The sequence below is a fragment of the Electrophorus electricus genome, chromosome 13, assembly GCF_013358815.1.
Source record: "Electrophorus electricus isolate fEleEle1 chromosome 13, fEleEle1.pri, whole genome shotgun sequence".
Lineage (NCBI taxonomy): Eukaryota > Metazoa > Chordata > Actinopteri > Gymnotiformes > Gymnotidae > Electrophorus > Electrophorus electricus.
Window position 1 is genome coordinate 6,465,557 of NC_049547.1, and position 27,881 is coordinate 6,493,437.

General features: G+C 45.1%; 1 protein-coding gene across 1 annotated transcript in view; it reads right to left on the reverse strand.

Moving 5' to 3' along the window:
• Positions 1 to 7,675: 7,675 nt before the first annotated feature.
• spata17 (spermatogenesis associated 17) overlaps positions 7,676 to 27,881 on the reverse strand; it is a 28,363-nt gene continuing 8,157 nt past the window's right edge. The window contains exons 6-10 of the mRNA XM_027014066.2: positions 27,626 to 27,749; positions 25,115 to 25,294; positions 22,782 to 22,930; positions 18,473 to 18,608; positions 7,676 to 8,090 (exon numbers count right to left, since the gene is read on the reverse strand). Of these exons, the coding sequence (XP_026869867.2) occupies positions 8,010 to 8,090; positions 18,473 to 18,608; positions 22,782 to 22,930; positions 25,115 to 25,294; positions 27,626 to 27,749 (670 nt within the window). The 3' untranslated portion in view covers positions 7,676 to 8,009. The remainder of the gene's footprint in view (positions 8,091 to 18,472; positions 18,609 to 22,781; positions 22,931 to 25,114; positions 25,295 to 27,625; positions 27,750 to 27,881) is intronic.

A 27,881-nucleotide genomic window follows, 5' to 3' on the forward strand; every position in this document is an offset into this window, starting at 1 on the left:
TCTCTCTCTCTGTCTCTCTTGTCTCTCTCTCTCTCTCTGTCTCTCTCTGTCTCTCTCTCTCTCTCTCTCTGTCTCTCTTGTCTCTCTCTCTGTCTCTCTCTCTCTCTGTCTCTCTCTCTCTCTCTCTGTCTCTCTCTCTCTCTCTCTCTGTCTCTCTCTCTCTCTCTCTCTCTCTCTCTGTCTCTCTCTCTCTGTCTCTCTTGTCTCTCTCTCTCTCTCTGTCTCTCTCTCTCTCTCTCTCTCTCTGTCTCTCTCTGTCTCTCTCTGTCTCTCTCTCTCTCTCTGTCAAACACACTCACACACCCCCTCCCTGTGCGCTGCCCACAATATTTTGTGCAGTACTTCTCCCTTTCTTCTGTTTATTTCTGACTTCTCCCCCTCTTCCACGTCTAATGCAGTTGACCCGTCTCTCCGTTGTTCCCTCCCTCTCACTCTCCCTGTCTGCCAGAGACTGTGCCTGACATCCATATGTTAGCTGACAGGCCCTGGCCCAGTAAATGATGACTATATCTAAATGTTGATGAGCTGGAGAAGCGGACAGGGGACTGTGTTTGTAAATGGAGCCTTGTTTGCAGGGGGGGAGGCTTGGGAGTTCTAGGCTAGCTGGCAGATGTCAAGCAGTGGAAAGAGAGAGAGCGAGAGAGAATGCAGCTCACAAGACGACTTGACAACTCTCTCAGTGGCAGGTCGGTGGACGGGTGCCGTGGGGATGACCTTTCACCTCACTGCTGTGTGATACCTGACAGCAGCGCCCAGTCTTATCTTGGGTTAGAGATGGTCCAGAGACATCCTTCAATTTCACTCAAAAAATAAATGTTGAAAAATAGAAATATGTTAATTACTTATTGGTCAAAGGCCAAATAGATGTAGACACAATCTATCCCTCAGGGCTTTTGATATGATTCAGAATGCTGGTCATATCTTTTCTAGACAAGGTCATCTAGCTGACATTTTATTACTATATCTAGGCATAGTTAATTTCTCCTGAGGTCCTTTTCTATAAGGGTAATAGATAATTTGGTGTCTAAAACCTTTTTTTTATAATGACAATGGCCACTGACCATGTGAGCATGGATGTCCTGTAACCTGACTAGAATTCATATTATTCAGACCTGACACATAGTCACGTTTGTATGATCAGCCTAATTTGGCAGTTGTGTAGAATGCTACTCCTGCCTCAGTAATCTGAAGCTGAGCTCTGTCATTGTTCCTAGAAAGACATTTTTTTTTTTTTTTTACAAATGTTTGCTCATGTATATGTAGGGACACTCATCGTGCAGTCATATCTGTCTAAACAGTAGCAAGTCAACAGCTGAACTGGCAGGATTCAAGTTGTGAAAGGAGAGTGGAGGTAACCTGACATGAGAAGCACTGTAAACGGCTTAACGGATGAGAACAATGACCAGAGGACATGATGGAAGGTAGTAGTGAGATAATGTAGCCTTCTGAAGGAAGCATTTTCTGTTTGTATAGGAGACTGGGAGTCAGCTGCTCAGCCTGAGTGTGCTGGTGGAACCACATCAAAACCAAACCTTAGTTACTGAAGAGCTGCATCACGCGCTCACATCCTAATACCTTAACAAGGAGCCAAGACATGGAGTCTGCACACACAGAGCTAAATAAATGGAGTCCGGCCATGCAACAGAAGGTAGCAGCCATCCTGTGAAGTCAGGCATCATGTGTGCGCGAGCAAAGCAGACCGGAAGGCTGATCTCTCTTCGCGCGGGCGGCGTTGAAGCGGGCTCGCCTCTCGAACCCTCCGCACGCCCGTGGGCCGCGCAGGCATTAGCACCGTCGCCCAGGTGAGCGATAGCATCGCGCTAACCGAATGAGGCGCGTTTTTACCTCGCGGACCATCTGGTCCCGCTGCTGGAGCAGCCTCCCCGCCTTCTCCCTGGTGGGCTTCTGTCTGAAAGGAGGAGGCAGCAGGACGAGGGGCTGATGAGTGAGGCCTCCGGGCCTTCCATCACTCCTCGCCACCAGGAAGGCACCAGCTGTCTGCACTCATTTACATCCTCACCCCCCCCCCCCCCCCCACACACACCCACACACCCACACACCCACATGCAAAAAAGAAAGAAAGAAATGAAATTAGCTACAAGTTTCTTGAGGTGATGCAAGATTCAGACTTAGGCAGGCTGTGTCAGTGCATGCATATGTTTATGTTTGTGCATGTGTGTGTGTGTGTGAGTGTGCATGTATGTGTGAGGAGCAAGAGCAGGAAGCTCATCCTACTCTTAGCAGGAGAACGCAGCTTGAGGAAATCCTCAAAAAAAGGCCATAGTGGATCCTTTGTCCACTGTCAGAGGTCATAATGTGTGAATTTTTCCAAGGTGTTGTCTTGACTTTATGGAAAACAATGCAATGTTTTGATGTATTAGCCTTTTGCAGCTTCTGTTATTAGCATCCAAATGCAATAGTGATTTGTATAACTATGGACCTTCATATCATAAAATGCATATCTAAAGGGTACACATTAAGCTGAGAGCTTGCCACCAAAGTATTTTGCATGCAGAACCCTAACTAAGGAACGTTCCGGTCTAGAATTAGCCTTGATCTGAGTATAGAGCACCTACCACACACGTTCATAAGCAGTGAGTGAGGGAGAGGGAAAGAATGTGAAGCAGGATCTCAGTGAGGAGCAAACCGAGAGAGAGAGAGGGGCACAGCCCGATGCTGGCTCTCTGCGCTGGACTCCCCGTGGGAGTGGCACCCTGTGCCGTGCTCTGCCCTGGCCCGTCTGCGAGGGTTAGCCTTTGACAGGTGGGCTGATTGATTCCGTGAGCCGAGCCAGGCAGGGGCACAGACCTGCACGCTGAGCTGTACCTGTCCACCTTGCCAGCGCCCGGGGCGGCCGCCAGGGCCGAGGTCACTCCGGAGGGGCGGCAGCTGACACCCTCTTCCACCAGCCGTTATCGGCATCTCCATTTTCTGTTCTGTCAGACTGGCTCTTCCAGCCAGTTGAAACCTCCTGACCACCAGAAATATTGGAGCTGTCATTAAGGGTACTAGAGAGAAACATACCATGCGTTAATCAGATTAGTTTTTATTAGATCCGCTATTTCTGTCTATTGTTTTATGTGAAATTCTGTGGATGGCGCAATGCTCTGTGAACCTTGAAAATAAAAGGAAAAGAAGATAAAAGCTTTTCTGTGAGTGTGTGTGTGTGCGCGCGCGTGTGTGTGTGTGTGTGTGTGTGTTTGAAGACATGTCAGTGGATCCTGTCTATCAATAATGCACTGTCACTCAGGCTGCCGAGCAGTGGCAGTGGTACACACCTGCCAATACATGTGTTTAAGTTGGACACCTGTCTGTTTATGATGCAGTACACTGAACAAATGCTTGTCCATACCTCTTCTGATTGGTATTCATCATTGTCTTGGCCGTTGGATTTCATTCATCACCTGATTTGGCATTCTGATGTTTGTGTTTTAGATCAAAGTCTTGATCAAAGTCGAAAACAAAGGTGTTTTTTTTTGTTGTTTTTTTTGTGTGTGTGTGACTGTTTGAGAGCCACAGTATAAAAGCAACTTCGTGGTAGCATTACACTGCACTTCATATAGAACAGATGAATGGTACTGTTCTCCAGTTTTGGTGCTGAAGGACACACAAAAACCTGCACAACTGTGATCTCCTGTCCCCTCATAATTTAAGTGTCGGCGCAATGCCATATGAAGCAGACAGATGAACAAAACCCAGAAAGAGGGCTGTAGAGTTATGCCTTTTGTAGTATATAGCACCAACAATGGTCAGTAAAATGGGGTTCTTCATCCCAAACTGTCACGAAATCAGGAATTAGTTAGGGTAAGGCATCAGTGATAGAAAGTGCCTGCTCAGATCTGCATGTGAAATGTAATTATGGAATCACCCAAGTGAGCTGGGCGACACATCTGGTCTGGCATCTGGCTGGGACCTGCCTGACGCACGTTCACACTGTTTCACACACCTCAAACAGCACTCGCACGAGGCCATTAAGCGCCACGCAAAGTTCAGCCTCCACTTATGGGACGATGGAGGAGATTTCACATCCGTTCTGTTTAAAACTACAAATCATTTTAAATGAGGGGAATTTTCATGAAGTGGGTACGGAGCTATATCTACAGATGGAAGAAAAGACAGAATGAAGATGATGAGGAAACGTATTGGCTGTGAATGAAAAGTATTGGCTGCCTTCAGATAAATTAATGTGAGCTTTATTGTGAAATGAAAAATGTTTCAGTTTCAGCACAGCGTGTGCGCTCAGGCTAGCATGGCAGCAGCGGCCCTGTCCGAGCCGCAGTGTTAGCAGGCTGTGCTAGCGTGCTACAGAGTGAGAGGATGGACATGAACAACTCATCGCTCTAGCTTTGTCTCCACAGGAGCCTCCCACAGCCTTCTGCATATCCACTCATGCACTCATACGAAAACTAGAACTTATTTTGAAGCTGCACCTTGTCTCATACCGCCTGTATGTGTGTGTGTGTGTGTGTGTGTGTGTGCGCGTGTGTGTGCGTGCATGCGTGTGTGTGTGTGTGCGTGCGTGTGTGTGTGCGCGTGCGTGTGTGTGTGTGCGTGTGTGTGTGTGTGTGCGTGCGTGTGTGTGTAATGTCAAGTGCACAATGCTCAACTGAGATTTGAGTTTAATGCAGCTGCTGTATCTTTACCACATTTCCTTTGCAGTCTAATTACATGCAGTGTGAGAGAGAGGGAGAGAGAGGGGAGAGAGAGAGAGAAGGGAGAGAGAGAGAGCGAGAGAGTGGGGGAGAGGGAGAGAGAGAGAGAGAGAAGGGAGATAGAGAGAGAATGGGGAGAGGGAGAGGGGAGAGAGAGAGGGAGGGAGAGAGGGAGAGTGCCTCTAGCCTTTCCAGAGGCATTAAAGATGGACAGGGCAGAGAGACAGGTAGGAGGCCAGCCAACTCCTCTGACATGTCCTGCTGTGGCACAGCAGTGAGCTCAGACAGCCCATCACTTCACTGTCAGCCCTCCGACCAACCTCCTCTCCCCACTCACCGAAGCTGCTGGCCGGGCTTTGGAAAAAGAGGAGGACCCCCCACACTCCATGTCCGGACCCTCTCTGCTCACTGACTGACAGGCTGACTGATCACTCTGACCTGTAGCACTGCACTGACCCACAAGATCAGCAGTTCTCACATGGCCCTTTTCAGGAAGCCCGGTAACCCGAGGGCAAGCTTTTACTGTCCTAGAGAGACCACAGAGGTCTGGGGGTGTTCACCCCTTAACTACTGCATGGTGAGTGAAGATGTCATGCATCCAGAGTTCTGGGTAGTTTTCATCATGGAAATATATGGGGTCAACTTTTCCCAGATGAATGCAATTGGAACAGAAATAATGATCTATGCTAAGGCACACAGCCTAGTAATGAACTGGGCGCCCACCCTGAGTGTGCTTGGATCAAGAGACACTGGGAAATGTGAAATATGGAAAACCTGCTAAAGCCACACTTAACAGTAACTGCCATTTCTGTACACACTTCTGGTGCAAATGTTCATTAATCAACAATTTGGTCAAATTGAAATATATTTTCAGTTCATTCAAGAGCCTGTTGTACCATCATTAACTAATTAAGTTATATTAAATTGTATTAATTAAATATTATTTGTGTACCATAAACTACCACTCAATGCTGTTCTCTCAGACTACTATCATCAAACTGATACCGCATTCTTATAGGCTCAAAGCTGCATGCAGACGCTCAATTTTCTTCAGCTAATTGCTCATTCTTGAAAAACAACAAAATACCATGTTGTAAAAATACGAGAATAGGCATTAAACTATTTTGGACACAGAAATGACATAAACAGAAAGTTAAGTTAAGTTAGCATTAGCTAGTTACTGGTAGATAATTGTACTCACATCTGGTACTGTCTTATCCTAAAGACTAAATGAATGTTCCACGTTAATAGAATGCCAGTCATTCAAACACTGTCAGTTTTAAGAAAAAAAATGTTACAGCCCTTTTAGACAAAGCAGATGCTTTCAAAGCTTTGCTCTGCCATCATAAATTGCTCTGTCTGTCTGAGTTTGACCCTGCGTTGCTCTGAGTGTAGTTTGAAAGTCTGACAGCACTCTCACCGAGGTCGCTGAGTTTGTGAATGACAGCTGTTCATCACGTATGTGCCACTGCTCTATCAAAACAGCAATTTGGATAAAATAACACTGTACACACACATTTCCAAACTTTTGAACACCCTCCTCCAAGGACTTTCCCACCCATATGTTGAGAAAGGAGATCTGCTTCTCGGACTGATCTTCACAGTGCCCGTCTCTGCTCATTATGGCATCTGAACGCTTATGTTCTCCTCTCTCCTGTCAGCCTGCGAGAGGACGTCCTGACACCGCCCTGGCCGAACTCCCATACGGGCCTCCACGCCCTCCGAAGAACACGCCTCACACTCATGCCGTCTCTGGGAGAGACTGGTTCAGGAAGGCTGTGTCAGATATGGAGTACAGCAGCAGTGCCAATGCGCTTCAGCCTCGACGTTTAGGAGAAGGCACGAGGGAGCCAGCGTGGGGGGCTGGGTTATGAATAAGCTCGTCCTGATTGCTAGTGGAGACTGGGAATGGCTGCTTTGGTGAAAAAGTTCTGGCAAGTGACCCTTTGATACCTATGGGTTCCTGCGTTTTCTCAGAAAGGTTGGTGTGCCTGAACATTTTAGCTTTTACAGAATAAAATTAGCAACAGTTTAGGAGGGAAATAAGGATGCCCTCAGAGATGGCTACCTCTTTAGAATGAGCTTCTTTTAATAGAGACCCAACTTGATTAAGACTTTGTCTAATTATATGGGCCATTATATTTAACCCAAAAAGCCTATTTCCACAATCCTCTGCTCTGCCACAACATAAAAAGTGTTGCACCTGTATTTCATGTGCAAGGTGCCTTTTTCTCACTGGCCCAAGAGGGATGTCCAACCTCGGTGTGAGTGGAAGGAGATGCTGAAGCCTTTTATCCTAATCGCTTGATGGAAAAAGCAGCGGTTTTTATTTATTTATCTATCTATCTATCTATCTATCTATCTATCTATCTATCTATCTATCTATCTATCTATCTATCTATCTATCTATCTATCTATCTATCTATCTATCTATCTATCTATCTATCTATTTATTTATTTATTTTCGGAGGCAGAAGTCAGGCAGTCAGTTGAGTTATTGTGAAGTGATGGACTACCTTAGACTGAGAGCAATCAAAGAGATAGCTCATGCATCTCCAAATTACTGCTGCTTCTGTCTCGGGGGGCGTTGGTGATGTCAGCCAGGAGGCTTCACTTAGATACATACACACACGAAAACACACACACCGCCACAACAGAACAAAGCACTCAGAATTCTATGTGCAAATTAAATCTTCGTAGGAGACGTCTGGCTCAGTCGTCTTTACCTTTTTCCTACTCAGTGGAATTAAAGGACATTTTTGGGGGGTTGAAACACTGTGTGGGAAACAATTCAAATGAGCCCCCAGTTCAGGGAGGGGGAAGAATTGGACCCATGCAACCAGGTGGCTGACTGCATGGTGATGGCTGCTGATGGATGACTGACAATCCCCCAGCATTCAGTGCTGCGCACGGCTAGCAGAATTTCCACCATTTGTGATACCGTTGAGGCACTGTCTCAAATTCACGTTGAGAAGGCAAAACGAAAAAAACTTATATCAGGGTGAATAAAATGTACTTTATTCATTTAAAATTTATGCTATTCACTAAAATTGACTTTATATACATAAAAACATAAAAAATTAAGATCATCTTCTGCTTGAAACGTATGCCATAGCCTTGAAACAATGGAACCAGAAAGGAATGAGGATGCAGGGGAAAAAGCAACAGGCTATATATAATAGCCTGCATTCTTTTCACCAAGCGTCCCTCTTAAAACTAAAAAGTTGTTAAATGTAATTACGACTGTAATTACATGTTTTCTTGAATAAAAATAAATGACAGGCAAATAAACATTTGATATCAATTTACGAATTTATACAGAAAAATGTGTAACTGAACTTATTTATTTCTGCTCCGTTAGACAATTTTACCAGCACTGGAGTATAGCCGTCCAAACTTATCGAAGACGTGGCAGGTTGTAAACACAGTCTTGAAAGGCTGCAAAAAGGGGAAAAAAAACAAAACAAAACAAAAACAACAACAAAAAAAGTTTTTTTAAAAAATAAATAAATAAATAAATATATACACATACATACATACACACACACACATAATTTTAGTATAATAAATAATCAACTGTAACAATGAATTATTGCAATAATGTGTAATGATTTAAATATTCTGTAGCAATTATTTACTATGCTGCAACGTGTAGCTCCTACTGCCAGAAAACACACACACACAAAAGTTGGGACTGGTAGCTGCTCTTCCATGTCAGTCATTTTCTTTCATGTAGTTAAAGAGATTTTTCAAACCAAATCTCTGCATTTGTTAAGGATGCCTCCAATGTGCAAGAGTCTGTCATTTGCAAATTTGCAAACTTCACGTGTTTGATTATGTACTCACCACTACATCGATAAGACAACTAATTATAGGAATGTTGTGTAACAGTGTTGTGTAACATCCATTTTTTAGGGTTTTAAAAGTTGTGCATTGTGCATTTGAAATTACACACACACACACACACACACACACACACACAGACACACACACACACACACACACACACACACACACACTTTCCTTCACTGTGTGGCTCACCAGCAGTGATGCTAACAGTGAAGTACTCGCTGCTGTAACTAGCATGCCCTCTTCATCATAGTTTGAACAGTTTTTTCCCAAGCCCAGTCAGCCTGTTAATGATGAATGTGAGAGGCACAACACAAATCCTGACCTCTTTCTTGCAGCTCTGCACAAAAAAAAAAAAAAAAAAAAAAAAAAAAAAAAAAAAAAAAAAAATTCTGCGTCAGATATTTTTAGCTGGACTGGATTCAGCCTTTTGCAAGTGGCCTAGTTGCTGTTGTACTCATAGGCCTGCCTCCTCATTTTCTCTAGGTGTGTGGTAATGCTCACCGACCCCCCCTAGAGGCAGACCTGGTCTAAAACATGGCACGGCACCTTTCTCCAGCGCTGCTTACTATTCCGAGAGCTAAGGCTGAGCGCGCCGGCAGGATAACAAAGAGAACGTGTGAGGAGTGAAGTCAGGTTCAAAAGGGGGGGGGGGGGGGGGGAGAGAAGGAGCAAGGGAGGTAGTGAAGAGAGACGCTTTAATTATATATTTTGTTTCTTTTTTTAACTAAAAAAAAGACGAAGTTGAGCAAGGACAAACTAATGTCACAGACTGGGGCATTGACAATTTCCCTTCTGGCAGGCATGCATGTGATCTCTCTGTCAGTCAGCGTCCGCCGCCGTGACAATCATCTGTCTGTCAGGGCCTCGGGACAGGCTGCAGTGAGTCGTCCTTGTAAACAGCGCTCAGTGCTGACACCAACAACTGCGGAGGAAGCGCTAGTGGACGCTGCTGCATAAAATACGCTGGTTTGCTCGTTTAGAATCCTCGCAAGAGCAAGTCTTATAGTGTGTGTATGTGGGGGGATGCGCAAATAGGGTAAAAACTTAAACTGTTTGTGTTTCACTAAGGTGGAACATGAAGAAGATGGGACGGAATGAATCATATTACGATTGGCTTCACTGGAGTGGGCAGGATACGGGGCCCCGTGTTTTTGTGGGAGAGAGTTAAAATCAAAATGATAACATGTTGAACCGCCGTTCTGGTGGAGCAGGGGTGGGGCACGGGCAGATCCGGAGGGGCAGCTCGAGGAAGAGGCGGAGCATATTCTAGAACGTCAGCACGTTCTCATAATGCGGAGTAAAAAAAAAAAAAAAAGGCAGTGTCAGAACTACATCTGACTCAGTAAAAGAACCGGACACCGTCATTTGTATGATGTGTGCGAACATCATATGAACTATATAAACTCCTGTAAGCATGGTTGGAACTGAAGGAGGCGATGTACACTCTAAGGACTCTATATTCCACTGAGCAGGTAAATATTAAACACTTCACGAGCTGAGTCCAGTGTACTGAAGCCGAGAGCACACTGAAGCGTGCACTGCTGTGGCCTTGCAGGAACAGGGCTGGGCACCTCTCATTAGTGTCCATTCAGCAGCTACTTACCTGCTTACTTCCAGCCTCAACACTTTCCCGCTCGCTGGAACCATCATTTAACCCCGCACTTGCCACATGTCTTCTCGGCTTTAACCAACGAAAAGAAGGAAAAACAAGACGCGATTGATTTATCTGCTTCAACATTCTTTGGGATGAAGCTGTTCTTTTTTCTCCCCTCTGAAACCAATTAGTCGGCAAGCACTTGTAGTACAGAATGTAGGTCAGCATGGAGTAATAAAAAAGTATTGACTTTTCTCTGACTGTAAGCAGCGTGAAAGGGGTGCCGCGGCCTTGTCGGACATGAAAGGAGCTCCATTAATTTCACTTATTTCAAGAAGGGACCCTGTCAAGTTCTAATGTGTCCAAGGCACTTTTCGCAGTCCGACACCCTGACATCGAGCCGGGCTCCGGCTGAAACGAGTTTACGGTATTTTAGCTAGAGGGAATTTGATGGCGTAATTCCCAGCAGAAATGGCAGAGGACATTTTCATACGCGGCTGCCTCTACTTCTGAAGCAAACACTATCCCTTGCGCTGCGAAGTTAGACTAGGAACCAGGAGCACTAGGACCACTTAGTATTTATGTTGATTTTTATGGACTGAGAAGAGAATGAGAGCAAACTCAATATGTCGCACAATGTTGGATAACACGTGCTGGGTGAAAAATTATCAATGCTGCCTGCTGAAATTTACATAATCTCACATGAACAAAATAATGTAAAAAAGGTTGCAAGATGTGATGAGAAAGTATTTTGCAAGTAAAGTGAGTTTTTGTTTAATATAGGACTGACATGCAAAATGCAGTGTAAAAATGCTTTACTGTATGTTATTGTAACAAAGGGAAATAGAATGTTTTTGCTTTAGTTATTCAAAAACTTCAGAATGTTGTGTATCAGCCACATGTGTGCATCAAAAGCATGTCTCGTGTGCATCAAAAACATGCCCTGTGTGTATTAAAAGCATGTCCTATGCACGCATTTAAATGAATACAGATGGAAAATGGTGACTGTCTCAGAACAGGCACCAAAGGAAAGGCAAATATTTGCTGAAAATTCGGCTTTCCTGGAGCAAGAGCTGGCAGACAATTGCATGCTAAAGGATATCTACAGGCAAAAAAACAATCAGGCCTAGATTGATAAAAGAGAAACCCTTTATGGTATATGGTAATCAGTCCAACCCCAAGATGGCAATGCATAATAATTCAGCGTTATTCAGATGCTTGATGAAATATGCATACCACATACCAAAGTCCTATTTTATCATCATCTTTATTTATTTATTTCTTCTCCTGTGAAGAAAGGACTTCAGTCTGAGGTGGAGAAAGAGGATCAGAGACAAAAAACCAAACATAATGTCCTCAGTGAAGGCTTTGCTGAAATATGCGGTATTCACTGCATGTGCCATAAAAAAAACAAAACAAATAAACAACAACAAAAAAAATCAAACATGGGCACTTTAATCGTCTGTGTCATATCTATTAGTGGAATATTAAAAAATATGTATAATTAAAAGGGCAGATATGACATAGTCGGTATAGTCAATAATATGAGATTAGAAAAGAGAAGATGTGTATGTCGTGTGCACTTGATCTGCATGTTAGAATTACAGATAGAGATAGTGCTCTCTAATGTGTGCAGTTTAACTAATCCGATTTCTACTTGTCTTCACTTGTTTTAGGCATACTACTGAGAAAGGAAGAGCCGTGAAACATTGTCCATGTTTCAGCACTTCAGCAGTAGAAACACAGTGCTGACAAATGCTGCAGAGGCCACCTCTCCACCTGCACCGGTCCTCAGGTCCAGCATGCGTATAAACGTACACAGGGAACAAACCTCCACGTGCACTAACAAATGCTTGCACTAGTTAACACTATGGAAGAAAAGCAAGCCACGTGCCTACGCTGCAAACATTCATGAGAGCGCTAACATTGTAAAAGTTGCGATCAGAGTCTTGGCTGCAGCAACGTGAAGGGGCCAGTCCCTGCGTACATGTTACCCATAATCCACTAATGGCCCCATAATAGGAAACAGTGACAAACTCTTCCTTATGCTACCATTTACCCAGCCCGGATTAACTATGCACATGTGCCCCCCCGCTTGCTCTGCCCATCAAAGTGAGGCTTCTAATGCTGCTCTTTCAACAGGGTTTAGCACTTCCATTCGTCAGTGGAAGGTGCCCCGTGTCCCCCCCCATAACTGCGGTTTGGAATTTAAAGGGGTAGCATACCCTCCCCGCAGGTGCTCGTCCTTAATCTAGCTCGTTTTTCATTGTCATATTCAGCTGAGACTTAACAGGATTACGGGGAGAGACCAAACAGCTCGGGAACTATTGCTTAGGCCCTTCTGGAATGTGTTAGTGCTACACAAATGGTGCAATAATTTGCATTAGCCATGAGAGGAACCATGGACCACGCCATGGCAAATGTTTTGAAAAGGAGGAGACCAGTATGGCCAGCTCTGGAACACTGGGAACAAAGCCCAGTCGTGTGAGTTTCATGAAAGAATAACATATTTTGCTTGTAAAGGCCTTCTAAACTTGGTGCCAAATTATCTAATTATCTAAGTTCAGTTAACACACACGCATAATAGACTGCCTAGTGTATAATGATTTTTATCCTACTTTTCAAAGATAACATAGCATATAGCATAATTATCTTAAAAAATTCATATGCACATACGCACACACAGATCCAATCATTCCTGCGATTACCAGATGATGCCAAAATGATGCAGTACTTCATGTAATTCTGTTCTATCATGCTGTTGCTCAGGAAAAGTAACCCCCCTGCCTCTACTGAAGAATCCCATTGCATGTCACCTAAATGAGGTTTCTGCTGGGCTGCAGTGAGCTATTGGCAATGCAACACAAACGGCTGTCCTTGGAACCCCAGTGTTATTCTGCCTTAATTAATTTAATCAAACCCTGGAATAAGGGGTGGGGGGATATGGTGAATACCATGCAAAGACGTGCACATGCAAAAGCAGGATCATGTGTGCCAGCCAACTGCAGGAACAACACAGTTCAAATCTGCCCCCCCCTCCCCCAACCATACAGCAACTTCATATAAGAGAATTACAATGACTGGACATTAGTGGAGGTGTTCGTGTGTGAATGTGTGTGTATGCGTGTGTATTTGTGTGCGCTTGGGCTGTTGTGTGGCAGAGCAGGCACCGCGATCTGCCCCAGAGCATTCACGCAGAAGCTGCATCTCTTCCGTGTGCTTCTCCCCATATGCAGCGCAAACATTAGCATTTAGCTCTTTGCTGACTCCGTCTCTGCACCACAGAAATGTGAAGGTTGTCATGTCTGGCTGTTTGAAGGCTAAGAGTTGGTGCTGGTGTGGCGAGTGTAAGGCAAAGCAAAGCTGAGAGGCAGGAATACATGAGCTCGGTGGAGCGGAGCGAGGGGCCAGTCTCTGACACTTACTTAATGCAAAGATGCTTTTGAAGAGGCTATCTTTGATGTCTGTTCTTACTGGGAAAGAGCACTGGTTATATACTGGTTATATATCCATAGACTTTCCATTATTATCCCATAACTTAGAACTCTAATTTCAAACTCTAACGTAGATAAATAATATTTGCAATGCTGTCCTATTTTCACATTAAACTAAACTGAAAACAGTGCCATTGATTGAATGATCTGTGAATAAAACTATTAAAATGACATTGTTTTCTGCTAAATTTAAAAGGCAGTCCCTTCAATTAAATGTAGACCTTTTAAAATAATATTTCAAATGATATTTATTTAACATTATTTGTATGTGGAACAATATAAAAGGGAAATGCTGACATAATGGAAGAAATGGCGTGGGGTTAATTGATACACATATAACATAAAAAGTAAGAGGAACGTCAGGAGAACTGTTTATTACGTGGCAAATGAAGGGGTCGGGAAATGTTTTATCACCCTATTAAACAGTTATAGTGAACCACTCGGAGCCTCCTGGTCACTAATGTAGTCCAGTCAGATATGTGTGTGTGTGTATCTGTACATGGTGTACACATGGATGCCATATCCATATCCTCTCTTTGTGCTAGTGCATGTTGTGCTACTTTTAAAAAATGTATTTATTGCACATACTGAATATAATTCACATTTAAACCCGCATCATACATCACACATAGCATTTTGATGCATTATTTTGTTGATGATTAACAAGAGAAAACAGCAAAGCATAATTTTAGGCCAAATATTCCTGTTTCCATCAGGCCTGCTACCACAATAATTAAAAAAGAAAGAACTATTACTCAAGTCACACTTAGGGTGTGTGTGTGTGTGTGTGTGTGTGTGTGTGTGTGTGTGTCTGTCTGTCTGTCTGTCTGTCTGTCTGTCTTTGGGGGAAGGTAGAATGGGAGGTTTGAAAAAGCAATTACTGAAGCAACATTAAAAAACAGAGAGAGAAAAGGGGAGTAGAATGTCGGACCAGGCGGTGCACAGGGCTTTCACCACTGCGCTCCATTGGTTTAAAAGCGTGATTGATGAAAGACTAATGCAAGGCGATGGCGAGGTTTTTGCGGCTGGGCATGGCTGCTGCCTGCACTTCATTAGGCGCTGTAATTAGCCCTGGTGCTTCAATTTGTTAGCCCTGGTGGTGATAATGCAAACATCAAAACACGAGCTCCGGCCACGCGAAGGGCAGCACGTGGCCTGACAAAGGAGTGTCCTTATCGAGCCCGTGTTAACGTGCTAATTACAGGGCCTGCATCGTCCTCTCCAGCTGGACGTCACCATGCATCAGCGCTAACCGCCATCATCACTGTGGTCATCTGCCGTACACCATACTCACTTAGGGTCATACGCAAGACAACAAGCAAGATGTCAAGCATCACGGCTGTCGGTAAACAGCAGGCAAACCTTTGGCGTTCTTGCACGACCATAAAAAGTATGGAGGCAGATAGAAACATGGGAAAGAATGTTCCCGCTGCTCTGTGTCCGAACACACCGCAGGCCTTCCCCCATCATTTTCTTTTATCCTCACAACTGAGATAAATCAGCACGCGCTGCGTTTGGGTTAAGACATGTTAATCTTAGGAAATAACAGCTCAGTGTTAGGGAGCAGCTCCATGGAGCGATGAAGGAGGAAAAAAAACAAAAGAAGAAATGTTGAAGGAAAAATAAAGAGACCGTGTACAATTTAATCACGAATGCACCTGAAAATCACCATATCCATCATTAACTTCTTGTGAGTCAACGTGGTGGTGGAGGGGGTGAGAGGATGTGGAAATTCATTAGATAGGCAGGTTTATGTGTGCTGCACTTTTCACTGCTTACTGCCAAAGGTAGGAACACATGGCACATTTATCAAACCACAGACAAATGACATCGGGTTACTGGTTAGACAGTGTAATAAGTGCCATTTAATTTCCTCTTTAGAATCAATTTATGTTCCAAAGGTTGGGACTGTCATCAGGGGACAAAGCATTTCTTATGAAAATTAGGGAACTAGAGAAAAAATGTGTGTGTATGTTTATACCTAAATATATATGGTCATCATGTGAAAAAGGCCCCACAGGCCAAAAAAACAACAAACTTTTTATTTTTGCCTGTGAGATTCTCAGAAAAAAAAAAAAAAAAGATTGATTTGGACTTGAATTGCAGTGACCAAAAAGCAAACGTCTGTCTATAATGATGAAGGCAAACATATCTGAGGCTTCCTCGCTGCATATGCGTCCACGGCAACCAGCTACTATACAGCAGTTGTTGACATTCTTTCGCTTTATAAGCATTATGTCACTACACACCATGTCACTACATGGTTGGTAAGTCTTGGCAGCCTAAGACCATTTGCAGGTGTCTTCTCAAAGACCTCAGAGCCACAGATTATAACAAATAGCAATAGACAATTACCTTGCAAAAGTGCTAATATGTTCATTATCGTTCTCTTTAGCAAAGAGAACTCTCTAGGAAATGCTCTAAGGTGACAACATATTTTTACAAAAACACGGCATATTTTGTCAAGTAAGACAATTGCCAAACTGCCAAAACTACTGTGTATAATACAATATCAGAGTGAGATCCAGAGAGAGCTCTCTAATCTTTACATTACAACATTCATATACTCAGGGGAACTCCCGTTTCCTCGAGTGCCTGGGTCTCTGTTTTACTGGGTTAAACAGAGGGCATCTCGCTGACTACATTAGTCTCTTAGATCTTCCCCAAACACACACACATACACACACACACACGCATTATGATAAAAGAGTGTGTAGAACAGGCAGAGGCAGACAGAGAGTGGAGAGAGAGAGAGAGAGAGAGAGAAGAGAAAGAGAGAGAGTTTTCTCAGACATTTCATCTGACGGAGCTTTCTGGAAGAGTGGAGCGTTAGCTGCTCAAAGGAAAGCCATCCCTCTGCATGCTGTGTGATCGTGCTCTTAATTATAGCAACTCAGGAAGCTTTAATTAACCAACAGAAGTCTTCTCTGAACTGTAATTTACAGCAGTGTGAAAAATATTAGAATCACACAGCAAAAATCATACAGCTGTTTCTTTATTTTATGGATTATGTTTGTAAACTATGGCCAACAGTCTTGGACATTTTTGTCTGTGACAAAGTTCCCCAACTGAAGCCAAGCCTGTCATGTGTAGTTTTAGGTCTGTGACATTCCCCATTTGTTCATGTGTATTATTACTCAGGAGCTATCTATTAATTGCACACAAGCATGTATACAGAGTTTGTCTGTGGCATTTTAATTCTGCAAAACTTATAAATAATGAAAAAATGAAATATTACTTGTAAATAATGCTTACCAAAAATATCTAAATTTGGTCACCAACATCAATATTGTTTCTGATTATTGTCACTGATTCTAACATTTGGCACACCACTGTAATGTCATTGTAATGTCTTTTGATTTAAATTTCCTCATTTATATTGTTTACTTTTGTTTGCTTGTGAGCTTCCATGTTTTTTTCTGCTAACTGAGTGACTGTGTGACAGCAGCAGCGTCTGGAAGACCGGAGGTGGCATGGGAGTGGCTGGAAGTGCAGGAAGCCGTGTGATTGGAGGAGGACACTGGTCACGGTCATGTGACCTCGCCTGGCCGCTGGCTGCCCTGCACACACCACAATGCTGCCATCTATCCCAACAAGCAGGACGCTGCCTACAGCTCACTGTAGAGCATCTATTCTCTCACAACACTCAGAGTTGAGTGTGGTTTCCCAGCCCCAGTGCACACCCCTATTTTACTAAAATAAATTATTATAAAATAATTAAGTTACTTAACTGTTAGCGAAATGTTTTAAAAATCAGCTTCAGTATTAAAACTGAAACTATTAATTGGGGAAATTTTTCTTGATGATGTGATCTTAAAGAAATAGATGGGAGATGAAAAAAACACTGGAAAAAACCCATTAATTTATCACAAAGAGATCTCTTAGGCTGTCAAGCATGCATGTGTACATGTGGGTGGGTGTCTGCTCTGTCAGTGGATGAGAGACCACTCTAGGTGGGGCATAAGCCCTGAGGATGGGTTGGGGGGCTCCCCTCTATGTATGGATCAGTGATAATCCTCAATGTGACATCCTCAGCTGTGTCAATTATGCTAATCACACACACGCTCGTTACGCTGAGCCTTCATTACTGTCAGGCGCCAGCAGGACGAGTTTCACACCCCTGCAACGTGAAGCTGGCTCGACAAGAAGTGGCGGTGCCGGGATTAGTTGTGCTTTTTTAGTGAGCCATGACATGATCATCCTAGACAGGGGGAAGCCTGATCTCAGATCAGCCCCTCCACTGTGACCCCCGTACCATTTCGGTCATGTTCCAACAAGGATTACTGCATGGACCTGTTGAGCAGATCGCAGTCTCTTACATCCAGCATTTGGAATGCAGTTTTAGTTGGTCCCAAATGGCGTTGGTACACAGTGAAAGACAAGCCTCACTGCCACGTCCAACACCGCCCGCGCATACCCGCGCGGTGTCAGTGGGAGGGGCTTATATTTATTTCCTTCCAGAAGGAGGCATTTCCGGGCAATTGCACTGGACGCAGAGGGCAGTGCCTGTTGGTAAGAGCCAATAAAGAACTCTCATCCATGAACGGCCTTCAGCAAAGACACAGTCAATTACCTAATGTGAGGACTTTGGGGTTGCCGCGGTGATGGTGACAGTGCTGGGGAGGAGGGTGGGAGCGGGGGCCTGGGGGGCTTTCCCCCCTCATTTTGTTGTGGGTTTTTATTAAATTGCTGTCAGATTTGATAAATTTGTGACACATCGAGGATGGGGTGTCTTTTTTTTTCTCTCCCTGCTGAGTCATGCTCGGTACATATGGAGTTCCATGCATTTGCTATCCAGGAGGGCTTGCTGTGCGTTTCTTTGTGTGTGTGCGTGTGTGCGTATGTGTGTGTGCGCGCATGTGCATGTGCTGTCTGTGTACCTTTTTCCCCTGAAGCTTGCCCCTCTCCTCTTCTCGGAAGTGCTTGGTCCCATACTCACTCTGTTGATATGGAGAGGCTGTGTGGAGTAGAGCCTCGTACCTTCTGTTTTGTTGTGCATTGGTGAAAGGTAGAAACCTGTATGGCCAAGGACAGGAAGACACATCGATGCATCAAATAGAAATCAGCATATATATAATTCCAGTGCTTTCTGTCTATAAGAAAAGAAGATTAAATAGAAGGTGATAGCCGCAAAATGCCATTAGTGCCACATTGCTAGGGTTCCACTGTGAGTATGTTCCATTAACTGTCACAGTAGGAGTGTAATCTGATGCCTAAGTTGCAGCAATGCCCTCTGGTCCTAGCTAGCACAACGACTCGCAGCTAATGGCTCAAATCTCCCACCAAACAGCGGATATAATGCTTACACATCACCACATCCATTCATTCCTCCCATGAAACCGCAGTGTATTCCAGTCCAAATCGGAATGGCTTCTTAATCACTTGATTTCTTGCGGGTTGTTTCAGAGTCGCCCATGTGTTTGTTGGGCACTTGTTCAATGCAAATGGCTGTTACTTAGGAAGAATGCCAGATGTTAATTACAGCGAGGTTGATTTTGTAAATTGCACCCAAGACACGTTGCCTGGAGGAAGATTTATCCGGCGCAGTACAAGAGGTGTCTGCATGAGCTTGCCTAAACGTCCTCTGGGCATTGGCTTGGCTCATCACAAAACAAACAAACAACCAACAATCCTGCAATCCTGGCACTTCCTGTGAGCCCATTCTACAATAAAAGAGCTTTTTAGTCCTGCCGCTTTTATATATATATATATATATGATGATCAGACAAGGGCAGAGGGAAATGTGTAAACCTTATTGCAATCAAAACAGAGAGATATGGACACTATAGTAATAATAGTTCCAACTGGCATAGGATGAGCCATATAAATAGTGAATGTGAACACTCTCCTGAAAGCACATTGTAAAACTTTGTGCAAATCTGTCACTGCCATATGAAAACTACACAACTCGCCTTTCTGCTGCTGGTAATCAGTGATGGGGGAGCAAATTTAGAAAAGAACAAAATATTGAATCATCTAAAGGAGCATCAGCATTCCTGTTATCTCTTCTCTATATTCCTTGAGGAAACAAACAAAACAATTAGATCAGCATTATAAAAAGCAGTACATAATTACAATAATCTAATAAAATAGGTAAATCAACTGTGGCTGAGGCTTTTAAAAAAAAAGTTTGTGTCAAACTGTCACGGTACGGCCCCTCCTCCCAAACGTCTCACCGCGTGTGTGTGTGTGTGTGTTCGTCTGTATGGTCACGGCCTCCTTGTGTTTCACACCTGCTCCTCGTTGTGTATCATTCGTGTGTGTGTATATAAGTCTTTTGTCTAAATGTGAATATTGTCGATGTTTAACTGATAGCCTGCGTGCTACGTCTTCGTTGTGTTGAGTTGTGTAGAGTTGTGTTGTGTCGTAATAAACGTATGTTGCAGTTCTACGTGACTCATCCCCCCTTTCTTCTATGAGTCCTCAATGTCACAGAAACATCGACTGCCGAAGGACTGGATGAGAAACAAAAAGAGGAAGGGAAAGAAGGGAAGTGAACGCCCCCCCCCACAGCCCTTGCAGGGAAGCCCCTCCGTGTTCTAGGGCACCCTGGTCCAGGTGAGCGTGGTCCAGGTGAGCGTGGTCCAGGTGAGCGTGGTCCAGGTGAGCGTGATCCAGGTGAGCGTGGTCCAGGTGAGCGTGGTCCAGGTGAGCGTGGTCCAGGTCAGAACAGTGCAGGTACAGAAGCATGAGAGTCGTGCGGATCCACGTCTGGCTACCGGGACTGGTATAATGATTTCCAGTCCTCGGAGTCGAACTCCGTGGACTCCTCCTGGCCCCCAGAGACCTTCGCTCATCCTGGCCTCGCTCCACGGGTCCACAACGGGGCAGGAACCCACTGGATGATTTTGGGGGGGGCCCTGTGTATGGTCCAGGGACGGACTCTGCTGAGTCCTACGGAGACCAGCAGGACTATGAGAAACGGCACTCGGAGGCGGACTCTTTTGGGTCCTACGACCCCTACATGGACTTTAATGAGGGCTATGCTGAGTATGGAAAGAGAGGGGAATACAGCGACGTTAGCCTGCAGACGGACTTGGAGTTCAACCCTGGGGAGGAGCCCGCAATGGAGGCGGTGGAGGTCCTTCATAGGGGCCCTCCCTCTGTCAGTGATGCTGAATCTGCAGACTTCCGGCGCGAGGAGCCTCCGGCACCTAAGAGACCACCCAAGGTTCCGCCATTCGGTGTGGGCTTCAGGGCCGTAGCCCAATAAACTGGCGCGTCGGGAGTCGCGCCGTTGAAGGAGGGGCTCTGTCACTCCTCCCAAACGTCTCCCCTTGTGTGTGTGTGTGTGTGTGTTCGTCTGTATGGCCACGCCCTCCTTGTGTTTCACACCTGCTCCTCGTTGTGTATCATTCGTGTGTGTGTATATAAGTCTTTTGTCTAAATGTGAATATTGTCGATGTTTAACTGATAGCCTGCGTGCTACGTCTTCTTTCTGTTGAGTTGTGTAGAGTTGTGTTGTGTCATAATAAACGTATGTTTCAGTTCTACGTGACTCGTCCCCGCATCCTGCTAGAACTCCTCAACGTCACACAAACATAGCACTGGCCCTTTAAATAATAGCCTGGTCTTGCAGACATCCGTCCCCACTAGAGACACCAGAGTCTCCTGCAAGACAGATTACAGAGCAACCCATGCTAATGTGCATGTGGGACGGACATCGCAGAGCAAAAATTAATGTGGCCCCAATGTCCCCAAATACACAATGCTTCTGCTGCTAGCCGGCTGTTTCACTTACAGCTTTCATAGCCTCTGAATTGCATTTTAATAGGCTAGTTTTTATTCATTCAGAGCCATTAAGGGAAGTTTGACTTCTCACAGGGGATCTTTTGGCAGTGTGGACCAGTACCCAGTGACAACACACCAGGCCGTCACCAAAGAGGAGGGAGGGAATGAGAGAGTGCGTTTGTTTTTCATGGCTTCTCACTAATGACTCTGCAGACTTGTCTTTCCATCAAGAGTGCAAAACCTGAAAACCAACTATATAAGCGCATATATTTAAATGTGTATCAATCGTTTGGTCAGGCATTCAACATGTACACTGGAACAGCAAGTAAAGACTCATTCTAGATGATTCAGAAGAACCAGCGATGTGAGAAGGATCTCCCTAGAATCTTCAGGTTTTCAGGTCTTTAACGCCATCAAAGAATCAAAGTCAAAATCCTTCAAATCCAAGCACTCACTCATCAATCATTGGCCATCTTTTATCTTCTGCCCTACACTAAAGTGTTCCAATGTGTTAACCCCCTCCCTGGTGCTATGTATATCACAGCCAGAGTGGCCTTCTTTTAACGGGGAAACTAAGCTGGTGAGAAAGAAAAACAGGAGTGGTAACTTTTAGGGGCGCTTTGAAACATTCCGGAAGAATCTAGTGAGAAAGGAGGGAGGCGAATGCCAGATCAAACAAGGCCTAATCATGCTTTGCCATGCCCTGGAGCCGCCACACGTATAATACGATTTGCACAGTAACTACCTCTCCTATTACAGGTTGTTTGGAGCGGTCTGTGTTAATGGGGTTAGCTAATTTACTGTTTAAAGTTGGCGCAAAAAAGGGGGCCATCCTGATTAATAAACTCTGCACACTATGCTTGTAATTAAAATAAATGGAAGGGCTTTCAAACTAAGATGCTACTGTTAAAGTAATGTTATTTAAAAAATGTTATTATGATAATTTGCTGTAATAATTATATGCTGCAGAGGAACGATAATAATGTTTCAGGAAGGATGTGGCACAGCAGAGGATGAGAGTGGTAGGACATTAACAGCTGATGAGGCTGCGTAAGGTTGTTTTGTTCACTAACCTGTTTAGACATGACCCCTTCTGAGTGTTTACCATCTGCTCTAAAGTTTCAGAGAGCAACACAGGAAGCTCTACTGTTGCCCGGTATCCCGGGATAAGGGCGAGATTTGAGAAAGACAACAAGCCTCCAGGCTGCATTCTCCATCCTAACTTCTGGAATGTGACTATCAAAGGCAGAGTGGTGTGCGTAGTCTGCTTCAACGTATTAAGATACACTTACATCTTGAATTGAGTTTAGTCTTGCAACACAGAAGTGTGTTGAAAACGAACTGGGCGTGACCTGACAAAAGTTCGAACCACTTCAGTGGTTAGAACTAAAGAGTCTTTGCCTATAAACAGTGCAGAGCCATGGGCTGTGTGTGCGTGTGCCCGTGCGCGTGACTCACGGCTGGTCGATGAGGCGAGTCCTCCACTCGTGACGACGGAGCTCCTCTCTGGCCTCCTCCAGGGCTGTGATGGATGTGGCTGTGCGCAGGCTGGGCTCCAGGGGCCGCTGGCGCTGCCACCACACCTCTACCGCTGGCCGGAAGGGCCCCTGACAGGGACGCAGAGGGATAAGGTGAATGTTTTATTGCCCGCGCCCGCCCGCCCTCGTTATTGATAGGGCCCTCGCACAGCCAACTGGCCCCGTCTGCCCCGGTGAGCGGCGGCACTCTTCCGTATGCCTGCTGCTCGGGGCGGGGGGGAGGGGGGCGATGCCCACGGCAGGCCTGCGATAAGCGTGATGAAGGCTTGAGAAAGGCTATGGGGGAGGCTTTTAGATCAGGCCTCAGCCTCAGCTGCCTAAAACAAGGCTCTGGAATAGGATGGCGATTACCATAACCCGCCATAACTCAGAGCGTGGGCGATTATGTACATGCTTTTGTTACATTTGGCTTTAAAACTGTGTTTGTTCATGTTTCAGTGCACTTATTTTTGTATCACATTAGTTGTAGATACTGACTAGAGTCAATGAAGTGTGAAAACCCAGGTGTGCTATGAAATGGCATGGAGGACTCTGTTACAATATCAGTACCAGATGGTCAGCAATCTTGCTTTGCTCAGGGACAGTGGACTTTCCTAGTGTCCAGCTCCCTGCTGGCTAAAGCTAGCACATACTGCACGGAGAAGAGTGCATTCTGTTCTGGTGGTTGTTGTGGTCGTTATTGCACTTTGTCCCTTAATGTGACCTTCAGACATTGTTGGTTTTAATTCATGCTGGTGCAAACGCTCCCTGCCCTTGATACTATCGAAACCGGATCAGCCATCCGCCGCTGACCAAGCCTCTTGCTTCCCCAAATGGCACACATAATCAATCTATCACTGGCCGATGCTTATCAGTGGGGGAAAGTTGCAATGAGAATGGGAGAGAGAGAGATGGCGAGAAAGAGGAAAGAATGAGGGTTGGGTGCCTCTGTTCTAGGCTGTTTGTGAGGGTAGAACGTAGATAAATAACGCATCTTCATCCAGTGCCTGAGAGGGCCGCCTTTGTCTTTTTCCCTCTTCGTTTAATTTCTTTTCTTTTTTTCCTTTAATGACTTCCCGCTAAACGGGCCCCGCTGGAGCTGGAGCCCAGGGTGAAGAACTCGGGCTCTAATAAAAAGAAATGACTCACGCCTCATTTCTGCTCACTTATGTTTTACATTAATAGAAACCAATAATAGGAACCAGTTACCATAAAAGTCATGGACCGTAAATAACACAAATGGCAAATACGTATCATCAAATTCCCTCTCGCAGCCGGACAAGATGACATGCTAGATTTGAAAGTACTTAAAGAAATTCTTTATCGGGAGTGCTTTTAAATGCCTCTGTATTCCCATGCTGAGAGCCCCTCGATGGGTTTCACTGACTAAAAGGAGCTGGAGTTGACAGGCAAGCTTATCACCAGTTATCTTTCTGTCTATATGCTTTGGTGCCATCCAGGGGAGAGGGGAGGCATGCTTAATGACATTATTCTTCTTTACGGCGACTTTTCAAAAACAGTCTCATGCTGGCAGTAAATCGGGGCTTTAATCGTTGTAATCTAGGAATCTCCTTTGATTATTGACATTGCAGTTTGCTATCTATTTGCATGTGTTTTATTAGCGCACTCGCAGCAGAGGAGCAGGCAAACACACTGCTCGCTTGTGTGCACACATCTGAATATAGAGTGGAAGGAGCTGAAGTACACACTTCAATCAAATAGTATAGAAGCTGTTAGGATTTTTGCAATAATTGAGCCATTCGAATCATCAGAACTCAATTTGTGTGGAGCATTTGTTAAAGGAACACTCCAAACACACTCATGCAGCTGGGTAAATCAGTTTATGCTAACTGGACTCTCTAGATGAATCATCTTTTAACAAAGTTAGGTAGACTTGGCATAGAAAGGCAAAGGTAGCCAATAAGGTTTCACTGAACAATTTACAACATGTACAGATGACAAAATGACCTCACACAGTCAATTTCAAAATTCACTTTCATTTACCATGTGTAATCAGTATCATATATTTTGATTGTTGGATATTCTCTACATCTTATTTGCTGCCTGTGTTGTCCTCTTTTAAGTGACTATGAAGCAATATAATTTCACATGCTTTCACAAACTATTTGTCACAAGTGTAATTGTTAAGCGTTCTGTTGTTAGGTTACGTGAATCCACTGTATTTCTTTGGCTGATCTAATATGAGCTGGTAACATCCGTTTGCCATATGGACGTGCAGACGGCCACGTTTTTGCCCCGATCTTTGGCCCCTACCTGTGGCGTCTTGTGTATGGGTGGCAGTTTCTCTGGGCTGAGGAGAGCAGCAGAGGGCTGTTGGTTGGAAGGCCTGGCTTGTTTGGGTGGGGACCTGACACGCAGGGGTTTAACTCTCCTTAACCTCAGCTCCATCTCGTCTGGCTCTGGGCGGAACGGCGAGTTGAACACACCCGGACACTGGGCAGGGCACAAAAAGAAGGGCTGTTTGTATTATTCACCCTTTATTAGCATGGTTCTTTCAAGCTGAAGAACAGAGAGATGTGAAGATTAGTCATCGTCTGTTGTCCTCTTGTTGCATGTAAGGGTCTTTTAGATATTTTGATGATTTTTGTGTAGGTAGTTATATACATTATGTGCATAAAAGTGCCTTAAAAACATATTATGGGAGTTTTCTAAACACTGTATAAATATGTGTAATATGAACAAAACACAAACAGTACTTGGTACTAAATGATATCTGAATGTGCTTTTATGACTGGAGGAGCATGCACCTGCATCCTTCACGCCACACCCACCTTCAACAGGACCCTCGACAGGGCCCTCGACAGGCCCCTTGACAGGGCTGTCTCCATTTACAGACGTGCTTTTCTCTTCTCACTCTGTGACCACTTCCCTTAGTGTAGGTATCCATGCAAAACCTGCTCTAAAAATGCGGTTTTGTCGGAAAATGAACCCTGTTTTAATCACTCAACCTTGGAGAAACAATTACACTTGTCACCTCCCGTGAGCGGACCGATATCTATCACTTCTGCACCTGTCAAGTCTTCCAGATTGCAGGAGCTAACAGTTCTTATGGGCCGTTTCCATATAGCGGTTCAGCATTGCTTGAGGAAGACGGGCAGGCTGACCGGTATTCGCAGAAATACTTACACACACGAAGTTAACAGAAGAATTAATTATTTGAAACTGTGCCTTTCTACATGCTAATGCGTTCAACAGCTAATGAGGCTTTGTTAAGGAATCTTCCGGGGCCCCTGTAGCTTGGGGTATGGCATAGTGGGGGGTACACGGCAAACTCCCAACTTGCCTGAGACTTACAGGAAAAGAGCAATGATGTTGACCCTCGTACCAAGGAGCTATATCTATGTCAGCACAGCCACTTTTGTCCGGCAGAATTTTCTCTGGTTAACGATGAACTGTGGGAGACCCATCTATTTCTCGGAGACAAGGGCAGACTGTGGGAACAGAAGTTGCCCAGCACACACACACAGAGAAGGAGAACGAAGAGTGCGAGCAAGAGAGAGAGAGAGAGCGAGAGAGAGAGAGAGAGAGAGAGAGAGAGAGAGAGAGAGAGAGAGAGAGAGAGAGAGAGAGAGAGAGAGAGAGAGAGACAGACTGAGTGAGTGGGTATCCTTAAGATAGTTATGTCTTTCCTGCTCGGAGGAGTGGGTTTAAAGCCTGGGATTGAGGTGCGCAATTTAAACCCTTGACCTTTTCGGGAGCCGTTATCTGGGCTGAATAATGTGCATGTCTGTATGTGCTTTGTGCATCGTGCTTACAAATGCCTCTTTCAGGACGAGCGCTAATCAGCACAATCGCTTCATCCTCTGTAGGCTTACATGGCAGGATCAACGTAGCAAGAACACTGTGTGAAACTGAGAGAAATTTGACTAGAGCATTTAAAGCATGCACTGACTGCGGAAGCAGTATGATCCCTGCTGCCACACCTGTCCCCGCACGATTCTCACCCTCCATCATGCCGTTTTCCCACATCTGTTCTCCATTAGCCATTAGCGGCTACGTATTATTTCTTGATTTGCGCCCACCGACTGCAGACAGCTGGCGACAGTGTCCTCTTGCCCTGGCTACTGCGGTGCGGCTGGCTCTCCGCATGCACTGACCTGGGCGAGGGTGCAGGCTGTGGGTGCCGGGCGATGGCGCAGGAGCCAGGTGAGGGACACGCTACGCCGTAACAGCCAGAAAGGCATGAAGGAGACGCCCGCAAAATGAAATATCTGCCTGCCCGCTAACGCTGCTGATTCAACAGTGACCGACACACTTCATCATAATTATCAAGCCGCGCCGCTGCCATAGGGATTTCCGAGGGTGGGGGGTGGAAGGTTCCATATATCCCCTACTCAGCGAATCAGTAGATGGGCAGTGTTAACAGGCTGTCAGAGTTTAGTGATTACCGAGATATTCTTCATTCGTCCGCTCAAAATAAACACGGCGGTTTGGCCGGCTGCAGCTTCTCGACCCCTTCACCCCCCACCGCTGTCACGGAGGCGTCACGTTCTCGTAGCGAGCGTCATGCGCTCGTTAACCTGACCACCTCGGTAAAATGCTGCCCCTTATCTGTACGGCGTGAGGCAGCAGCAGCTGATCTCACGCCAAAACTCTCCAACAGTGACAACATATTCCGCTGTACTTAAACAACGTCCATCACTCTGTGTACACCACCGCCCCCGGCAGAGCTGTAGCGGTTGAAGAGATTTCAGTGTGGTAAGTAAAGCAGGTGAGGGAGTGTGTGCGGCTTTGGGAGCCTGTGTGTGGGTGTGAGGCGCCGACCTGTTTGGTGCTGAGGAGGAAATGAAGGCGCTGCGCTTGAGCAGATTTCTCCTGCTCCTCTTTCTCCATGGCAGCTCGCGCTCTTTCTCTCCTCTGGTGTTCTGCTAACTCTTCTAGCTCGCTCCTGAAAACAGAGAAGCACACATTCGCTCCTTCTCAAACAGTTCTAAAAAACATCTAAAAATAAAAATAATACTTAACTAAATGAGACAAAATGTTCTGTTTTAATGTCCGTATCACCTTAGTGTAATCCTAA